This window comes from Chiloscyllium punctatum, chromosome 10, assembly GCF_047496795.1.
Source record: "Chiloscyllium punctatum isolate Juve2018m chromosome 10, sChiPun1.3, whole genome shotgun sequence".
Taxonomy (NCBI): Eukaryota; Metazoa; Chordata; class Chondrichthyes; order Orectolobiformes; family Hemiscylliidae; genus Chiloscyllium; species Chiloscyllium punctatum.
Window position 1 is genome coordinate 105,598,391 of NC_092748.1, and position 20,657 is coordinate 105,619,047.

At 42.4% G+C, this 20,657-nt stretch overlaps 1 protein-coding gene across 2 annotated transcripts in view; it reads left to right on the top strand.

Moving 5' to 3' along the window:
* The window catches only part of LOC140482416 (contactin-associated protein-like 5), a 1,296,746-nt gene that overhangs the window by 785,578 nt on the left and 490,511 nt on the right, over positions 1 to 20,657 (top strand). For both annotated transcript variants that reach the window (XM_072579899.1, XM_072579898.1), the window contains exon 12: positions 15,425 to 15,544. In XM_072579899.1, coding sequence (XP_072436000.1) covers positions 15,425 to 15,544 — 120 coding nt within the window. The remainder of the gene's footprint in view (positions 1 to 15,424; positions 15,545 to 20,657) is intronic.

Genomic DNA, 20,657 nt, shown 5'->3' on the forward strand with positions numbered 1-20,657 from the left:
AACAGAGGTTTTAGGGCAGAGGTAATGAGCAGTCTACCAAAGCCACGAGAATAAACACCTTGTTAGGCCCTTTTTTTTAAGTTGGAACAAAAGAAGCAGCCTGAATGGGTGGGGTCGAGCTCTCACAGAACCAGGATTTTTAGATTTCTCAGCAGCAGTTGTTGCTAGGGTCTCAGCAGGGTTAGAAGGCAGTGTACCTCTCCTGGCTGCTGCACTCGCTCTCCCTGAGGTTCGTCTGGATGTTTTTCCACTCAGGGTGTAGGAGTTGCATGTGAGACAACCTGTTTTCTGAGTTTACCTTTTGCCAAGGTGTGTTTATGGCATGTTACTATATTGGAACAGTCAATTAGTAATAGTCACTGGATCCATTATCCAGTTATGTTTTCCAAAAGTTAATTTACTCCAATTTCTTCTTTCTTTTGCTGTATTTTAATGATAATGGATGAATAATATGTGTTTTGCTTTAAATCTGATAGTTTTACCAATTGACTTGTATCCAGAATGCAAACACCTTAAACTTCCCAACAAAAAATGGAAACATTAGGGTCGAGACAATCTTCTGAATATTTTGAGGGGTTTTGATCTAGCACAAAACAAGAATCTTCTATAGTAATTTCCCTACCATTGATCGAAGAGTCACTGGCCTATAATTTCCTGGATTATTCCTGTTGCCTTCCTTAAATAACGGAACAGCATTGGCCATTCCCCAGTGTCTGCGAACTTGCCAGTGGCTAAACAAGATGGAAGAATGTCCATCAAGGCCCCAGCAATCTCCTTCACCAGTATTCTGGGATAGATCCCATTAGGGCCTGGAGATTTATCCACTTTAATGTTTTTCAAGATACCAATATCACTTACTTCTTAACAATGACATTCCTTAAAATATCAACAAAGCCCTCGCTAAACTGATCATCATCCATGCCTTTCTCCTAACGCATACCGATGTAAAGAACATATTAAGGACCACATCTACTTCCTCAGGCTTCATATCTAAATTCCATGTTGTGGCCTACTCTTTCCCTAATCACCATCTTGTTCCTGATATATGCATGAAATGTTTTGAGAATCTCCTTAATCCTACTTGCCAAGGACGTTTCGTGGCTGCTTCTAGCCCACGTAATTTCTTTTTAAAGTTCTTTTCTGCTTCCTTTATACGTCTCAAGGACCTTGTTTGGTTTATGTTTCCTGAACCTTACATATACTTCCGTTTTCTTTGTAAATTAAACTTACAATATCTCTCATCTTTCAAAGTTCCCAAATCTTGTCTTCTTTATCTTTCATCCCTACAGGAACATAGAATCATAGAGATGAACAGCATGGAAACATACCCTTCGGTCCAACCTGTCCATGCCGACCAGACATCTCAACCCAATCTAGTCCCACCTGCCAACACCCGACCCATATCCCTCCAAACCCGTCGTATTCATATACCCATCCAAATGCCTCTTAAATGTTGCAATTGTACCAGCCTCCACCACATCCTCTGGCAGCTCATTCCATACACACACCACCCTCTGTGTGAAAAAGTTGCCCCGTAGGTCTCTCTTATATCTTTTCCCTCTCACCCTAAACCTATGCCCTCTAGTTCTGGACTCCCCGATCCCAGGGAAAAGACTTTGGCCTGAACTTTGGTCAGCTGACTTTGAAAAGACTCCCACATGTCAGATGTAGATTTATCTTCAAACAACTTCCCCAATTCAATTTTTTCAGTCCCTGACTAATAATTAACCTTCTCCCAATTTAGCATGTTCACCCAAGCACTGGACTTATCCTTTGCCATAGTAAAAACAAGGACTGCTGATGCTGGATACCAGAATCTAGATTAGATTGGTGCTGGAAAAGCACAGCAGGTCAGGCGGCATTCGAGGAGCAGGAAAATCGACGTTTCGGGCAAAAGCCCTTCATCAGGAATAGAGGCAGGGTTCCTGCAGAGTGGAGAGATAAATGAAAGGGGGGTGGGAGTGGGAGAAAGTAGCATAGAGTACAATAGATGAATTGGGGTGGGGATGAAGATGATAGGTCAAGAGGAGGGTGGAGTGGATAGGTGGAAAGGAAGATAGGCAGGTTTGCGAGTTTGATGGTGAGGTTCAGGTTGGTGTGGAGGCTGTGCTTGTGAGGGCAGGACCTCCCTCAGTTTCTTCCTCTCTCGCCATCCCAACCAGTGCCCTTCCACTGACACCCTCATCTGTCTGGCTGAACTGGTCCTCACCCTTAACAACTTCCCCTTCCAATCCTCCCAATTTCTCTAAACCGAAGGGGTAGCTATGGACACCTGCATGGGACCCAGCTCTGTTGCGTCTTTGTCAGATACATGGAACAGTCCATCTTCCGCAGTTAAACCAACATCACCCCTCACCTGTTCCTCTGCTACATCGATGACTGTATCGGTGCCACCTCGTGCTCCCATGAGGAGGTTGGGCAGTTCATCAACTTCATCAACACCTTCCACCCTGACCTCAAATTCACCTGGACCATCTCAGACACCTCCCTCCCCTTCCTGGTCTTCTCCATCACCATGGAGAAAGTGAGGACTACAGATGCTGGAGATCAGAGCTGAAAAATGTGTTGCTAGAAAAGCGCAGCAGGTCAGGCAACATCCAAGGAGCAGGAGAATCGACGTTTCGGGCATGATTCCTGAAGAAGGGCTTATGCCCGAAATGTCGATTCTCCTGCTCCTTGGATGCTGCCTGACCTGCTGCAGTTCTCCATCACCATCTCTAGCGACCGACTAACCAGACAACTACTATAAGCCCACCGGCTCCCACAGCTACCAAGATTACACCTCCTCCCACCCTACCTCCTGTAAAAACGCCATCCCTTATTCCCAATTCCTCCGCCTTCGCCACATCTGTTCCCGGGATGACCAATTCCACCTCAGAAAATCCCAGATGCCCTCTTTCTACCATGATTACAACTTCTCTTCCCACGCGGTTTACGATGCCCTCCAGTGCATTTCATCCACTTCCCGTGCCTCTGCCTTCAAATTCCACCCCTCCCAATGCAACAAGGACAGAACACCACCCCCCCCATCCCGGTCCTCACCTTCCACTCCACCATCCTCCAATTAAATTGCATCATTCTCCGCCACTTCTGCTACCTTCGAATGGACCCCAGCACCAGAGATATATTTCTCTCCCCACCCCTATCAGCGTTTGGGAGTGACCATTCCCTCCGTGACTCCCTTGATAGATCCTCACTCCCTACCCCCAAACCGACTTACTCCCGTCAACTTCCCCTGCCACCACAGGAGGTGCAAAACCTGAACCTACACCTCCCCCTCACCTCCGTCTAAGCCCCCAAGGATCCTTCCACATCCGACAGAAATTTGCCTGTACCATCACCAATGTCATCCACTGCATCCATTGCACCTGATGTGGTCTCCTTTACGTAGGGGACACAGGACGCCAACTTGCAGATCATTTCAGAGGACATCTCTGGGACACCCGTACCAACCAACCCCACTGCCCTGTGACTGAACACTTCCACTCCCCATCCCACTCCGTCAAGGACATGCAGGTTCTGGGTCTCCTCCACCGCCAAACAGTTACCACCCGACACCTGGAGGAAGAACGCCTCATTATTCTGCCTTGGGACCCTGCAACCATATGGGATCAATTTGGATTTCACCAGTTTCCTCATTTCCCATCTCCCCACATTATCCAGTCTCAAGCCTCCAACTTGGCACTGCCGTCTTGACCTGTCCCTCACCTTTCCCATCTATCTGCTCCATCCTCCTCCCCAACCTATTACCTTCTTCCCCACCTACATCCACCTGTCGCATTCTCAGCTAACTTCCTCCCAACCCCACCCCCATCCAATTTATCTGTCTACACCTTGACCAACAAGTCTCATTCCTGATGAAGAACTTATGTCCAAAACGTTGATTCTCCTGCTCCTCAGCTGCTGCCTGACCTACTGTGCTTTTCCAGCGCCATACTCTCGACTCGGATATCCAGCATCTGCAGTCCTCATTTTCTCCAAGCAGAAATATCTAAGGGTGGCAAAGTGGCTCAGTATTTAGCGCTGCTGCTTCCCACACCAGGGACCCATGTTCAATTCCTGCCTTGGGCAACTATCTGGGTGGAGTTTGCACATCCTCCCCATGTCTGTGTGGGTTTCCTCCGGGTGCTCCGGTTTCCACCCACAGTCCAAAGATGTGCAGGTCAGGTGATTTGGTCATTCTAAATTGCCCATAGTGTTAGGTGCATTAGTTAGGGGTAAATATAGGGGAGGGGAATGGGTCTAGGTGGGTAACTCTTCAGAGTGTCGGTGTGGACATGTTGGGGCCAAGTGGACTGTTTCAATACTGTAGAGGATCTAAACTAATCTAAGCCCTGGAACATGGAGCTGCCAGTCCTGTCCTTCTCTCAACCAAGTTTCTGTAATGGTTACCACATCATCATCATCTCATATATGAATCCAGGCTTTAAACTCATCCGCCCTCTCTGTTCTCCTCCTTGCATTATGAAGACACTATGGCTTTAGGAGGTGTATTTTGTCCTTTATGAAGAGAGTCTAAGACAGAGAGAGAATGGTCTATTCCAAGCCAATACAATAAACAGATTGTGCGACCTTAATTTTTTTTTAAAGTTGAAACAATAGAAGCAGCCTGAATGGGTGGTGTCAAGCTCCCATGGAACGAGGAATTTAGTTTTAACTTTCAGTAGCTGTTCGGATTTGGAAGCTGCTGTAAATCTCTCCCTGCTACAACAAAACACTTGAGTTTTCTCTCGCTTTCTCTCAGTTTTCTCTCTATGTTCTTTCCACCTAGACCAGCAAATTGCATGTGAGACTGTCTGTTTTACTGAATGTGCCTTTGCCATGGATTTGTTGATGTGATGTTACTAGATTGGAATAGTTACTGTTTTGTAGTTAAATTTTCTAATAGAGTTAAGTTACTTGAATTTGTCCTTTGTTTATTTTGACTATAGTGTAAGAAAAAGTGTGTTTTGCTTCAAGCCTAGTAGTTTAACCTGGAATACAATGCCTTACACTTGACTTTAAATATAAGAAATAGTTGAGATCTAGGCTATCTTTTAGTATATTTTAAGGGGATTTGGGCCGGTCCATAATAGCATTAAAATAAATTTACTTCAATCCGTGAGTCCACCCGTGTTGATTAACCTAGCCCTGTCTGTTCTTCCTACTAGACGTTCTTGATTTTGCCCCTCCCATCTCATCAAACACTCCCTATGATGCCTGTTGCTCGGGTTTCCAATTCCCTGCCACATTAGTTTGAACTATCCTGGGGAAGTTAAGGAAATCAAAATCTCTGCTTGAACTTGCATTTTTTGAATCCACTCAACATCTGACACCAGACTTATCTGGCATAACTATTTGTTCACCCAGTTGTGTTGCAGAATGAGTTACTTCTGGTGAAGATTCATCAGTTACCTCCAGTGCGGTACAACACCAATTGGCTATCTCATTGCTGTGTTTCCTCACAAACTTTGCTGATCCTTGTAGTCCGAACTGTTTCTGACTTGGTGACTGTGGAAGTTTTCATATTGTGAACAGCATGAAACAAATTTATTTACCAGCAGAAATTCAGAGGAGCCTTGATTATCCAGCTTTTCATTATCCAAACTTTGGATTATCCAGCAAGATTGTAAGGTCCTGATGCTTGGCGAGGTGGTGTTATCTGGCATTTGATTATCCAAACATTCAATTATCCGAACAAAGTACTCCCCACCCGTGTCATTCAGATAAACGAGGTTCCTCTGTAATCTCTGATTTTGTCTCTCTTTCTGTTCTGCCCTGAGTCCAGAGAACATTTTGAAATCTTCTCATTGTCCTTTGACCAGGTGTCCCATGACTGGCTGTTTAGTATCTAAATGTTTCTCGACTTGTTGGTCCATGATTGGCCCTCACTAAACTAGTGGTTTCTTACATTATCTAAACAAAGAACTGTAGACTTTGGAAATTGGAAACAAAAACAGAAATTGCTGGAAAAGCTCAGCAAGTCTGGCAGCATCTGTGGTGAGAAATCGGAGTTAATAATTCAGGACCAGTGATCCTTCATATGCAGAATGAACTGCCAGAGGAAGTGTTGGACGCAGATATAGTTACAACACTTAAAAGGCATTCAGATAGGTACATGAATAGGAAAGGTTTAAAGGGGCATGGACCAAATGCAAACAAATGGGAGAGTTTAGTTTGGGGAACTCAGTCGGCGTAGACAAGTTGTCCCAAAGGATCTGCTCTATGACCTGAAACATTAATTCTGATTTCTCTCCACAGATGCTGCCAGGCCTGCTGAGTTTTCCCAACAATTTCCGTTTTTGCTTCTTAAATTGTCTAGTTTGATTGCATCTGCCATTTAAAGAAGATTGAGGTGAAGACATGCATTCATGTTGAATGGGGAGAATTCTGTATTTTTACTATGCACATGTTGTCACCTATCTGGTGCCATTTGTACTGGAGAATTGATTGTAGGATGCTGTAAACCTTATGTGCTACCTGCTCATCGTCACACCTGTAGCAATAGTGACCAAAAATCTATGTCTGGGTCACTTAGTTCCCCAAAGAATGTGTTTGGCTTTTTGTTTTCTGTTATAACCTGCTCTACCCCATTGATTTCTTCTGCAGGGTTACTTGACTTGTCACTGCTTGGTGCTTGTGTCCAACTACCAGTCCATTTTCTGAAAAATTCCAAAACTCATCGAGGTTGGCATGTAAAGGGATAAAACAAAATCCTTTGCTGAGCACAGGTTGTTTAAGGAGCTTATGTCTGGGTGGAAGCAGGCCGGCAGACAGACTCACAGCACTGAAAGGAAAGGCTACAGCAAAACCAGGATTGGCAAACTACACCTGGAATACAATGCCTTACACTTGACTTTAAATATAAGAAATAGTTGAGGTCTAGGCTATCTTTTAAGGGGGTTTGGTCCAGTCCATAATAGCATTAAAATAAATTTACTTCAATCCGTGAGTCCACCCGTGTTGATTAACCTGGCCCTGTTTGCCAAGGCAACCAAGTATCAGAGTTCCAAGTGGCTTTTGTCTCAATAGTAGGCCTCCCATTTCTTTCAGTTCAATGTGTGTAGAGTGTCCATAGATTAGCGGTGATATCCTCTCTGCAATATTGTTTTGTGAAGCAATGATGAGAAATAGGACAAAAAAACGTGGGTGCACTCAAATTTATTTTCATGTTGGTTTTGGGATCTTTTCCAGTTTGCGAAATAATTATTTAGAAGCTTACGGATTAAACACTAGCATCGTACACGTTATCACACAACATGAAAATCCATTTGATGTGCACCCATGTTCTTTGTTCTGTTTCTCATCATTGCTGCATAAAACAATATTGCACAGAAGACATCACTGACAATCAATGGAGAGTATACACACATTTAACTGCAGAAAACAGCACAAGAAATGGGAGGCTTATAGCTGAGACCATCATAAACACCATCACTCAGACAGCCTATTCTGGGAAAATTAATTCATGTTTGTACTCAGTGCCAGAAGAACATGTATGCGAAGGAGAGCATGTATGTAGAGAAGAAATTAGAATCATTGAATCCCAACAGTGCAGAAAGAGGCCATTTGAGTCAGCACTGACTATCCGAAGAGCATCCCACCCAGATGCAAACCCCACCCTATCCCTTTTAACCCCACATCTACCATGGCTAATCCACCTAACCTGCACATCCCTGGACACTACAGGGCAATTTAGTATGGCCAATCCACCTAACCTGCACAGTCATACAGCATTGAAACAGACCCTTTGGTACAACTCATCCACACTGACAAGACATCCTAATCTGACTTTGTCCCATTTTCCAGCATTTGGCTTATATCCTTCCAAATTCTTCCTATTCATATACCCATCCAGATGCTTTTTAAATGTTGTAATTGTACCAGTCTCCACCTCTTCTTCTGGTAGCTCGTTCCAGAAACACACACCATCTTCTGCATGAAAATGTTACTGCTCAGGTCCTTTTTAAAACTTCTCCTTCTCAAGTTTTGAGAAGATTTGTAGCTCAGGTTGAGTTTCTGGATGTACATTTGCTCGCTGAGCTGGAAGGTTCATTTTCAGATATTTTGTACGAGGTAACATCTTCAGTGAGCCTCTGAATGAAGCATTGGTGGTGTAGCCCGCTTTCTATTTATATGTTTGAGTTTCCTTGGGTTCAATGAGCCACCACACACTGCAGCACAGAGGAACTATGCAGAGCAGAGGAAAATCACCTATACAGTGCATTCAAAAAGAACGGGTACCCAATGAACACAGTCCGCCGATTTCTGAGCAACAAACCCAAACAAGCAGACAAAACATGTCCAGAAACCCTAGCCACTCTCCCCTACGTCAAAGACATCCCACAAAAGACTGTCAGACTATTAAGACCCCTTGGCATCATGGTAGCCCACAAAACAGCAGCTAATGAAATTGAAAGACCCTATACAGACAACAAGCAAAACAAATGTCATTTACAAAATACCTTGCAAGAACTGTAACAAACACTGCATTGGACAAACAGGCAGAAAACTAGCCACCAGGACACACGAACATCAAATAGCCACAAAATGACATGACCCTCTCTCACACGTATCCTTACATATGGATGAGGAAGGACACCACTTTGACTGGGGCAACACATCCATCCTAGGACAAGCCAAACAGAGACACGCATGAGGATTCCTAGAAACATTGCATTCCAACCGGAACTCTATCAACAAATGCATTGACTTGGATCCCATTTATCATCCCCTGAGAAAAAGAACAGGAAATTACATCACCAGCAGAAGGAAATTGAAACATGTAAATAGAAAGTGGGCTACACCACCAGTGCTTCATTCGGAGGTTCACTGAAGATGCTACCTAGTATGGTGACGAAATGACTTGAAACGAACCTTGCAGCACAGCAAGCAAACCTACAGTGGAACCATCACGTTAGAGTGGCACGGTGACTCAGCAGTTAGCACTGCTGCCTCACAGCACCAGGGACCCAGATTCGATTCCATCCTCTGGCAACTGTCTGTGTGGAGTTTGCACATTCTCCCCATGCCTGCCTGGGTTTGCTCCGGTTTCCCCCCCCACAGTCCAAAAATGTGCAGGACAGGTGAATTGGCCATACTAAGTTGCCCATAGTATTAGGTGCATTAGTCAGAGGGAAATGGTCTGGGTGGGTTACTCTTCGGAGGGTCAGGTTGGGCTGAAGGGCCTGTTTCTACACTGTCGGGAATATAATCTACATCCACACCCTTCCCCTTCTCACTTTAAACCTACACCCTCTGGTTTTGGACTCCCTCACCCAAGGAAAAAGATCTTGGTTATTCACACAATCTATGCCTCTCATGATAGGTAGATGTGTAAGTTGCATTTTATTTTTGCTGCCTTATCTACCATGACTTCATGGGCTGAATTTGGGATTTCTTGGTTCCGTTTCAAGATAAGTCAGAACCCAACATTAGCTTTGAATGCACTATCAGCATTCAACAGTGATGGAGAGTTGCATTCAATTTATGCTCTGGCAAAAGAAAGAATAGAAATTTTCAAGAGATATCCAACATACTCATTTTAAAGTGGAGTCTCTTCCTTTCAAGCTTGCAACTGAAATACTCAAACATGGTACTGTCACTAAATGGTACCGAATGTGAATATTGGTAAAAAGCATTTCTGAACCTTTGTGTCAAAGTCTCAAGGCAATCAGTGTCAACTTGTTGGCCAATCAGTATGCTTTTCTCCTTGTCTGTATTCGTTTGTGAGCAGTGAGTATGACTTGTTAAAGCAGCATTTTTGCTGCCTATCTCATGTTGCCTGTGAGAAGCTGATGGCGTGCTGCCTTTTTTAACTCTGGGGTGCAAGGATATCCACAGTGCTGCTCAGAAAGGGTGTTTCAGAATTTTCAAGAAGACACATTGAAAGAAAGGCAAAATCGTTCCTAGTCAGGGTTTGTTTTTATTTATTCGTGGGACATGAGCGTCACTAGCTGGGTCAGTATTTGAACTTGCTGCTCCCCTGGCCAGGCTGTTCAAGTACAGTTACAATACTGGCATCTACCTGACATTGTGGAAACTTTCCCAGGTATGTCCTGTACATAAAAAGTAGGACAAATCCAACCCAGTCAGTTACTACCCCATCAGTCTACTGTCGGTCATCAGTAAAATAATGGAAGATGTTATCAACATTGCAATCAAGCAGCACCAGCTCAGCAACCACCTGCTCGGTGATATCCAGTTTGGGTTCGTCCAGGGCCACTCAACATTTGACCTCATTACAGCCTTGTTTCAAATATGGACAAAAGAACTAGATTCCAGAGGTGAGATGAGAGTGACAGCCCTTGACATCAAGGCTGTATTTGACTGAATGTAGAATTAAGGAGTCCCTGACAAAACTGGAATCAATAGGAAAACTCTCTGGTGGTTAAAGTCATTCCTGGCTCAAAGGAAGATATTTGTGCTTTTTGAAGGTCAGTGTTGTGAGCTCCAGAATATCTCTGTAGGTGGTTCCTCAGGGTCGTGTCTTGAACTGAACCACCTTAGGCAGCTTCATCAATGACCTTTCTCCATCATAAGCTCAGAAGTGGAGATGTGGGCGGCACGGTGGCACAGTGGTTAGCACTGCTGCCTCACAGCGCCAGAGACCCGGGTTCAATTCCCGCCTCAGGCGACTGACTGTGTGGAGTTTGCACGTTCTCCCTGTGTCTGCGTGGGTTTCCTCCGGGTTCTCCGGTTTCCTCCCACAGTTCAAAGATGTGCAGGTCAGGTGAATTGGCCATGCTAAATTGCCCGTAGTGTTAGGTAAGGGGTAAATGTAGGGGTATGGGTGGGTTACGCTTCGGCGGGGCAGTGTGGACTTGTTGGGCCGAAGGGCCTGTTTCCACACTGTAAGTAATCTAATGTTTGCAGATGTTTGCACAATGTTCTGCACCATTCATGTTCTTCAGATACTGAAGCAGTCCATGTTCAAATGCAACATCCTGCATAATATCAAGACCTGGGCTGAAAAGTAGCAAGTTGTATTTGTGTCAAACAAATGCCAGGTAATGACCATCTCCAATAAGAAATTATCTTACCACTGCCCCTTGACATGTAAGGCTGTTACCATCACTGAATTTTCCCGTTTTCAACATCTTGGGGGTTCCTATTATCAGAAACTTGACTAGACTCACTATATAAATACAGTGTCAGAAACTAGGAATCCTGAAGTGGGTATCTCACTTCCTGACTCCCCAAAACCTGATCACCATCTACAAGGCACAATTCAGGAGTGCGATGGGATCCAGTCACCTGGATGAGTCCAGCTCCAACAGCACTGAAGATGCTTGACACCATCCAGGATGAAGCAGTCTGCTTGATTGGCAGAAGCTGCTTAAATTTCTATTCCCTCCACCATTGCTACATAGCAGCATCAGTATTGATCATCCACATGATACATTGCAGAAATTCACCAAGGATGCTTAAACTGAACCTTCCAAATCCACAACCACAATCCATCTCAAAGGACAAGGGCAGCAGATACATAGGAACACCATCAGCACTAAGTACCCCTCCATACCACTCACTATCCGGACATGAAAATATATCACCCATTTCTTAAGTGTCACGTGATCAAAATCCTGGATTTCTCTTCCCAGTGCATTGTGCCATTGCCTACAGCAGCACTTGGCATCACCAGTTCAAGAGGTTTGCTTCCTACCACCTCCTGAAGTGCAGCTAGGGATGGGCAATAAAAACTGGCCCAGCCAATGATGCCTGAATTATATGAATAAATTAAGAAAAAGCTTGAACACAAAGTTTATCCTATAAACTGTTCTTTTCCTTTGGTTGTCCATAGCCAGCCCAGTCAGCTGAAAAATTCTTTACCCATGAAATATATTGATCAGTGATTCTCCCTGTGGATTGTCAACAACATAGAATCCTGGATCTGAACAAATGATTTGCGTTTTGCTCATTGGATTTTCAATGGAATCAATACTCTAGAATTGCCATTTTCACATAAATTTATACTGTTGGCTTTATAGAAAAAAAGACTAAACCAGCCAATTATTGAAGTAAACAGTAACTTCAGCAAACTTTATTCTCATGTATTTTAAAGTACAAATGTATTACAAGAGAAGTGTTGTATATCCTTTGTTTAAAAGTCGAGCACATTTAAAAGTCAACCCCCAGATTTTTATTAAAAGCAAAGCTCTAACTTTCACTGTATTTCATGTCAGAGTTGACTCCAGTTTTTCATGACTGGATTAATTTTGTTTATTGTCCTGTGTACTTTATAGTGAAATACAATAAAATACAGTGAAAAGTTTCGTTTTGGCACCAATTTAATAATTTAAGAATAAGAGAAAATGAAAAGATATAGCTTAAAGAGTCAAGGACTCTCAAAGAATCAGAGGTCAGATGACACCAGGTTGTAGTCCAACAGATTTATTTGAAATCACAAGCTTTCAGAGCACTGCTCCTTTGTCAGGTGGTGAACGAGCTGTGCTCCAAAAGCTTGTGATTTCAAATTAACCTGTTGGACTATAACCTGATGTTGTGTAACTTCTGACCTTGTCCACCCCAGACCAACACCGGCACCTCCACATCTTCAAGAGTCAGGGAATCAAGTCAAAAATTTCAGATTCAAAATATAATCTTGAAGATACTATTGATTTGATTTCACTGCTCCTGATAGTGAGTATTCATAAATGCTTGAAACAGTTATACAATTAAATTTTCTATTTATTTATTTAAATTATATAATGATCAGATTAGGAATCGTAATAATTGAACCAGAATACAAAGTCCCAAAGGCTATGATGCCATTCTGGTGCCTGGGTTGAGGATATCTCATCTGAATTTGAAGCAGGACCGGATAGTTCCCATTGTTATTGACCACATCGGTACCAACAATATAGGTAGAACGAGGAAAGAAGCTAATTTGTTTGATCCTGTAGATGTAGTCCATCTGGATTTCCAGAAGACATTTGATAAGGTGCTACACAAAAAGTAAGATCTCGTGGGGCTTGGGGTAATGTATTAGCTGAGATAGAGATTTGGCTAACCAACAGAAAACAGAGAGTTGGGATAAATGGGTCATTTTTCTGGTTTACATGATGTAACTAGTGGAATACCATCAGAGTACAGTCCTTGGGTCTTAAATATTTCCAGTCTATGTTCCTGGCCTGGATGCAGTGATAAAAGAAAGTCCTATAGCCAGCTTCGCCCATGACACTAAAATAGGCCAGACAGTCAGTTGTAATGAAGAAATAAAAAATTTACTCATGACTATGGATAGGTTAGGTGAATGGACAAAATTTAGCAGATGGAGTTTAAGTGAATTTAAGCTGATAAATGTGAAGTTATCCATTTTATTCATAAGAGCAGAAAGTAAACTTATTCTGTAAATGGAGAGAAATTTCAGAGTGCGTTAGTGCAGAGGAATCTGGGTGTACTTGTACATAAATCACAGAAAATTAGCATGCAGATGCAGCATGTCATATGGAAGACAAATGGAACTTTGGCTTTTATTGCTAAAGGAATAGAATATTTAAAAATGGAGAGGTGTCGCTGCAACTGTATAAGGCGTTAGTGAGTTCACATCTGGATTATTGCATACAATTTTGGTCTCCTAACTTGGTGACGGATGTAATTGCATTGGAGGCAGATCAGAGGAGGTTCACTGGATTGATCCCACAGATGAGAGATTTGTTTTATGAAGAGAGATTGAGCAGTTTAGGCCGATACACACTCAATGCGAGAAGACTGAGAGGAGATCCAAAAGAGGTCACTCAGATGCTAAAGGGAATTGACAAAGTAGACATAGAAAGGATGTTTCCAGTTGTGGGGCAATCTAGAGGTCATACTTTTAGGATAAGGGGTAGCAGATTTAAAAGAGAGATGAGGAGAAATTCTTTGAAATTACATGAATTTGTGGAATGCACCATCCCAGAATGTGATAGGTGCTGGGACGTGGAGTAAATTTAAGGAGGAGGTAGACAGCTTTTTAATTAGTGACAGATTGAAGTGTAATGTGGAGCGGGCAGGAAAGTGGAGTTGAGGCCAAGATGAGATTAGCTATGATTATATTAAATGACTGGGCAGGCTTGAGGGGCAGGATTGTCTACTCCTGCTCCTGGTTATTATGTTCGAATGTCTTTGTGAATGTGCATTTTGTAGTGTTGTTGGTTTTTCCATATTTGATTTCAACAGGTTTATCTTGGATTTCAAAATGCCAACACTTCAAAAGCTATCCTGTTCTGGTGTCTTCTGACCTGAAAAAAATTATTGCAATAATTCAACTTTTACATGAGTATGTACTATAGATAAAAGATAGTGGGTAAATTAATAATTCATAAAGATAAGGTGAGGGAAACTATACATTTAACTGAAGGTCTACATTCTCTTAATTATTTTCGTCTCAATGTGCACACCTCTCAGGTCTGTGCGTGGCAATAACTGCACATGCAAAAATCAATACATTGACATGCTGATTGGCATACATGGCACCGCTGAACAGCAATGCAGCTTAAAGAGAAGGATTCAGAGTTAATACAAATGTAAAAATGGATATGTGAGCCAAATGGGCCAAAAGTGATTTAACGCTTGAAATTTGTACTTCCTACAAAAGAGTATAAATTCCATTCATCTTTTTCGCAGCTGTAGCACTTTTGCCTCGTGTGTCAGGAAGGTTGTGAGTTCAACTCCAATCCTAAAGCTGTGAGCTTTTTATCTAAACTGAGATTTCACTGCACTGCCAGGGGAATGCAGTGCTGCTTGTCTTCCGGAAGTAGTGCTAAATTGCAGCCCTTTTCAACCTTTCAGGTCAATGTCAAAGATTCTACAACCCTATATGATAAGAGCACGAAAACTCTTCCCAACGCCCTGGCCAATTCTTTTACTTCTCTATCAGGAAAGCAGCTTATCGGTTTATTTATCCAAATGTTGCTCGCGAGTCCTTAGTCTGCACAGATTTGCTGCATTTCCCTACAACAATAATACACTCCAAAAGAGCGTAATTAGATATGAAGCACCTTTGGGACATCCTAAGGCCAAGAAAGGTATTACATTAATACATTTAAAAAAAAGAAGTTTGATAGTGTGAATCACACCAGAGGGACTAGAAACCACCTACTGTTTTGGCAGCACTTGCAGGGAAAGGAATTATATTGACCTTTCTGGTTGATGAACTTCCATCCAAATTGACCTGAGGTTTTCACTCCCCTTTTCTCAGCACAGATGCTATCAAACACCAGACTGTTCAGAGCCTTCTCTGTGTTCAAAATATACAAATTGCAAGTTCCTTCTTCTTGTCAGGACAACTAATAATCAAACCAGGGACCAAACCTGGTGTCTGAGTTTCAGGGCCATTTGGACAACAGGAGAGCAGGTTCTTCTCTCCAGCTCTGGTGAAAGCCTCTTGCCTTTCATTTCTTTGATAAACTGGAATTACAATCTTAGATGTCATTGTCTGTTATGCTCTCGTTTTTTTTTGCAGCTTTGTATGAAAAGTCATGTGAAGCGTACAGGCACAAAGGGCAGATGTCTGACTTTTTCTCCATTGACCCAGATGGCAGCGGCCCACTGGAACCCCTTCTTGTGTACTGCAACATGACAGGTGAGCTGGCACCTTTTTTTTCGTACTTTTAATTGAACCAAAGCATTATTTATAATACCAAGGTTAACAATGTGGATAATGTTGGTCCTTTGAGTGTTTGACTTCAACGGACATGCAAAATATCAGAAAACATTACCAGCTACATGATCTATGGATTAATTTGAAGCAGAGAATTCAGGTCCTTTCGTGCCATGTGTAAAGATAATGTACATTGCACTTTAATCATATTGTTGAATGAACTATGTCATCTGTCTAACATGAGCTTCCCGTCAGTCACACTTATTTCCTGTGTAACAACTTTGTGAATGTGAACATACAGCCCCTGCCATCCTTTGCCAATGTCAACTATTCTGTGCCTCTTGTCAGTTTGCAACATCCCCCTTTCGCTAATCTGATAGCCCACACTCTATCCAGTCCCCATTGTCCTCTATGAACAACACTTCAAGCATGGTGTTACAGATACCCTTCAAAGACCCCATCCATTCCAATACACTATTTGATTATTTTTGTTTGTTTATATTTTAATTCATTCTTGAGATGTGGGTGTCATTGGCCTGATCAACATTTCTAGCCCATTCTGTTGTGTAAAGTTAAGACTCAACCACACTACTGTTCGTCTGGAGTCACATGTAGGCCAAACCAAGTCAGGATAGTGATTTCTCTAAGCAATGATAATGAACTAGTAACAATCAACAGAGATTATTTGGTCACCATTGGCTAGCTTTATATTTCAAATTTTCATTGAATTCAAATCTCACCAACTGCTACGGTGGGATTTGAACCCCTGTTCAAATCTCAGGGAATTAACCAGTGATTCTGTATCACTAGTCCAGTGACATTGTCACCACTCCACCCCTCCACTAATACTGGAAGTATGAATTGGAATAAGTTTTAGATTTTCCTCTTTCATAGGATGTGGATGCAACTTTAACTAGTCCATAACTAATGAGACCAGCATTTGTTACTCATCCCTAATTACCCTTGAACTGAATGGCTTTGTGAGCTATTTCAGAGCCACCTACATTGGCATGGTAAAAATCAACAGAGAAATATTTGAGGGAAAATGAACAGATACTGAGTCTGATGACACATGTCGGCCAGACAGGGTAAAGTTAGCAGATTACCTTCCCTAGCAATGTTGATGCTTTCTAAGTTGTTTGACTACACCTTCCCTACTGAAGAAAAAAATACACTTTCCATTGAGGGAATGCCGTGAAGGTTCACCAGACTGACTTCTGGGATGGCAGGTTTGTCATATGAAACGAACGGCTGGATCAACTGGGCCAATACTCATTGCTGTTTAGCAGAATGAGGACGGAGCTCATTGAAACCTTTAAACTTCTGTTAGGATTCTGCAGGAATGATGTTTCCCCAGGTAGTGGGGTTCAAAACATGAAGTCACTGTTTCAGTATAGTGGTCGGCCATTTCAGGCTAAAGTGAGGAGAAAATACTTCATTCACAGGGTGGTTAACCTGAACAAACATCACCACCACTGGTCTACTGTCTCATTTCCAATTCTCCAAATGAGTTTCACTTACATAAGGTATAATCACTTCAAACACAAAGAGACTGGAATTGATTAAATATAAAGTAGCATACTCAGAGGAAATGGCAAAGGTAACATTGGGAAAACAAGATGGCAATATTGGAGAGTAGGATAATGTAATGGGGGATTGAGGCTGGAAAAAAAAACTGGGAAGGGAGAGGATAGAAGGGTAAAGGCAATGTTGGAAGTAAGTTAGAAAATTATGGGAAGAGGAATTGGAAATGGGAAAGAGACAATGCAACAAGATGTAGGAAAGGGATAGATGGAGACAAGATTAGACTGGGGAAGCTGAGGAGAAAAGCCAAGCAAGCCAAAAGGGCAAAGCAGTAAGTAACATGGAGTTTTAACTTGGCAAAGGTTATTCTCCATTGCATCCCTGATAAAATAAGCATGCATCTGTCATCACAAACACCATTCTGTATCATTGTACAAAGGCATCTGCTTCTGTAACTGTTAAATAGATGACATTAGTGAATAGCACAGCAGGACTTTAGTGAGAGTTTAAATTATTGAAAATCATCAGGAAGAGGAAAGGAAAATGCTTTGGTTTTCCAGTGACTGTCCGTGCTATCACATTGTCCATATAATTATTGCAGTGTGCCCACTATAGGGAAAAGGAGTGAGCAGATTCATGGAGGCAGAGCCCAGACAGAAAGAGAGAAAGCGAGAAAGTTAGGCAGACAAATGGGCAGTTGATAGTAAGCCATGGAGGAGGAAAAACTGACAATGGGGACTATGGATTGGTGAAAATAGGTTGTCTGTGATGAAATCAGCCCACATCATGACAGAGCCTGGGATGTGGGGTAGGTGAAGGACATAGTTGGGGGTCTTCAGCGTTTAAAATTGTTGAACTTGACATTGAGTCCTGGAGGCTACAGAGCTCCTGATTGCAAAATGAGATTATATTACCTATCATGTCCGCCTATCTTCTCGCACCATCCCCTCCCTCTCAAAATACCTGATAGCAGCATACATACCACCTTTCCATAGCTACTGTCCCTTCAGAAGGGTCACTGGATTCAAGATACTAACTGAAACTAAAAGAGAAAATGCTGGAAAATCTCAGCAGGTCTGATAGCTTTGACAAAGCTTTGACAAAGGGTCAGTTAGACTCGAAACGTCAGCTCTTTTCTCTCCTTACAGACGCTGCCAGACCTGCTGAGATCTTCCAGCATTTTCTCTTTTGGTTTCAGATTCCAGCATCTGCAGTAATTTGCCTTTATCAAAATACTAACTGTTTCTCTCCACAAATGATGCCAGACCCTGCTGAGTTTCTCCAACGATTTCTGTTTTTGATTCAGGTCTCCAGCATCCACAGTCCTTTGTTTGTTATAGGTAGTGAAGTGAGCTGGAAGTCCAAGAGTACCTCTGATTGTATTGAATGGTTGAACAGGCTCATTAGTTATATGGCTCACTTCTGCTCTTACATCCCCTGTTCTTCTGACCCCGTATTGTCTATTGTTCTGAGTTATGGGAAAGGCTTCAAATGCATAAATGGCGTCAAAGTCAGCCTATGCTTTTAAGGACATCAGCTTGATATAATTCCTCTGATAGTTTGCGATTGTTCATTTTAATGTTGATAATTTCCACTGCAGAGCCAGTGCAAGTTTTGAGGGAAATGTACAGAAACAATTTCAGCGTTTGCTGCTCCAAAATAAGGAAGAAACTATCAAAGGAATGGCATCAAAATAAACTGTTCATTAAAGACAAGCCAAAGGGAAGTATTCATTCAATGGCAGCATATTGACTCAATGAACCAAACCAGAATATATTTCCCTGTCCTGCTGATGGGACAGTAATGTTACCAAACTCTACTGTCTAATAGATAAAAAGATACTTTTAAATTAGTTCTTCGTGAAACAATTCAGCAACATTACATATCCATTTGATGTCAGTAACATCACATTTTCTTCAATTTTCTGCGACCCATTGTTATTTTAAGGTTCTTGTACGGCTGCACAGAAAGGATTGGACTGTCATAGCAGTCAAGATTTAATCTAGCAAATGTCTGAACAATTTTATATTTTCTGATTGTACATGATGAGCAGCAAGTGTGACAAGCAATGTCAGTGCAGTGTCTCACTGAGATTGCACTCGCCTCAAAGAGATGAAAATGAAAACCGCCCATTTGTACCTTTTACATTTATCAATAAGAAGGATGGCAATGGGACAGTGAGGCCTGTTTTTTTCTCTTTTGGTGGCAATTGTCAACATTGTTTACATTCATCTAAAGTTGAAGTAACTAAAATTTGCTTTCTGGCCTTAATTGCAAGAGGATGCAGTGGGGGATGTCTTCACCAACTGTACAGGACATTGGTGAGACCAAAACTGGAGTATGGGGTAACACGGTGGCTTAATGGTTAGTAGTGCTGCCTCATAGATCCAGATTTGATTCCATCCTTGCGTGACTGTCAGTGTGAATTTGTACATTCTCTTTGTTTCTGTGTGGGTTTCTTCTGGGTGCTCTGGTTTCTTCCCATAGTCCAAAGAAGTGCAGGTTAGGTGGATTAGCCATGCTAAATCACCCCTAGTGTTCAGGGCTGTGCAGGTTAAGTTGGTTAGTCATTGAAAATGCAGGGTGACAGGGATGAGATAGGGTGGGGGGTCTGGGTGGGCTGCTCTTTAGAGGTTTTGTGTGGACTCGATGGGCAGAATGGCCTGCTTCCACACTGTTGGGATTCTATGCTACTTCAGGAGGGAGATCCTTACATTCAAAGCTGTTGAGAGATGGTCGTTCCAGTCCAGTACTGCAGAAAAATCAAATTGAACTCAAAATATTAACTCTTCCTCGCTCCACAAAGACTGTTAGCCTCATTAGGTTGCTTTAATTCATTTGTGGGATACAAGCATTGCTGGCTGAGCAGCATTTCTATGCCTGCCCCTAGTTACTAACCACGACATTCTCAAAGGCAACCAGAGATAGACAATAGAAATGCTGGCTCAGTCACAAGTGAACAAAAAATGGAAACCTACTGAGTTTCTCCAGCACTTTGTTTCATTTTGCTTTGAGTTTGCAATTGGTGTGGTATTTTGTTGTCATCCTTCTTCTCCAAGTGTCCTTCACTTACCAACCCTCCCATCAGCGGTATAAGTTGGTCCCTTGCTTGTTCTTGACCATCTCTCTTTGAATTCCCTTCATGTATTTGATAAAATAATTGCCAAAGGCTGCTTTCCCAGCCACAACTTCTTCCTCACCGACTGTCTCTGGCTGTGCCTTACCCCACACAGTCTCGAAGTGAAGATCCATCCTTTATATTTCAAAACCAGACAAGGTTGCAGGTATCTCCTCTGAAAGCTGTGTCTGCTGCATCCTGGGATCCATGCTGAGTATCATAAAGAGCAATATGCATACTTTCACCTTCTTTCTTCATCAGCACTGCCTTACACTATGTAAAAGCCATCCCAGTCCCGATTTCAATTCAGTCTTTATCTCATTTAGTGGTTTAACAAGGAATATTTTGTCTTCATCATTAAGGAACGCATGCTCCAAAGTCTCCACCAGAACTGACGCCTCTCTGGATTCTTCTACTTCCCATACCATCTGACTGCATCCCATCTTCTAATCT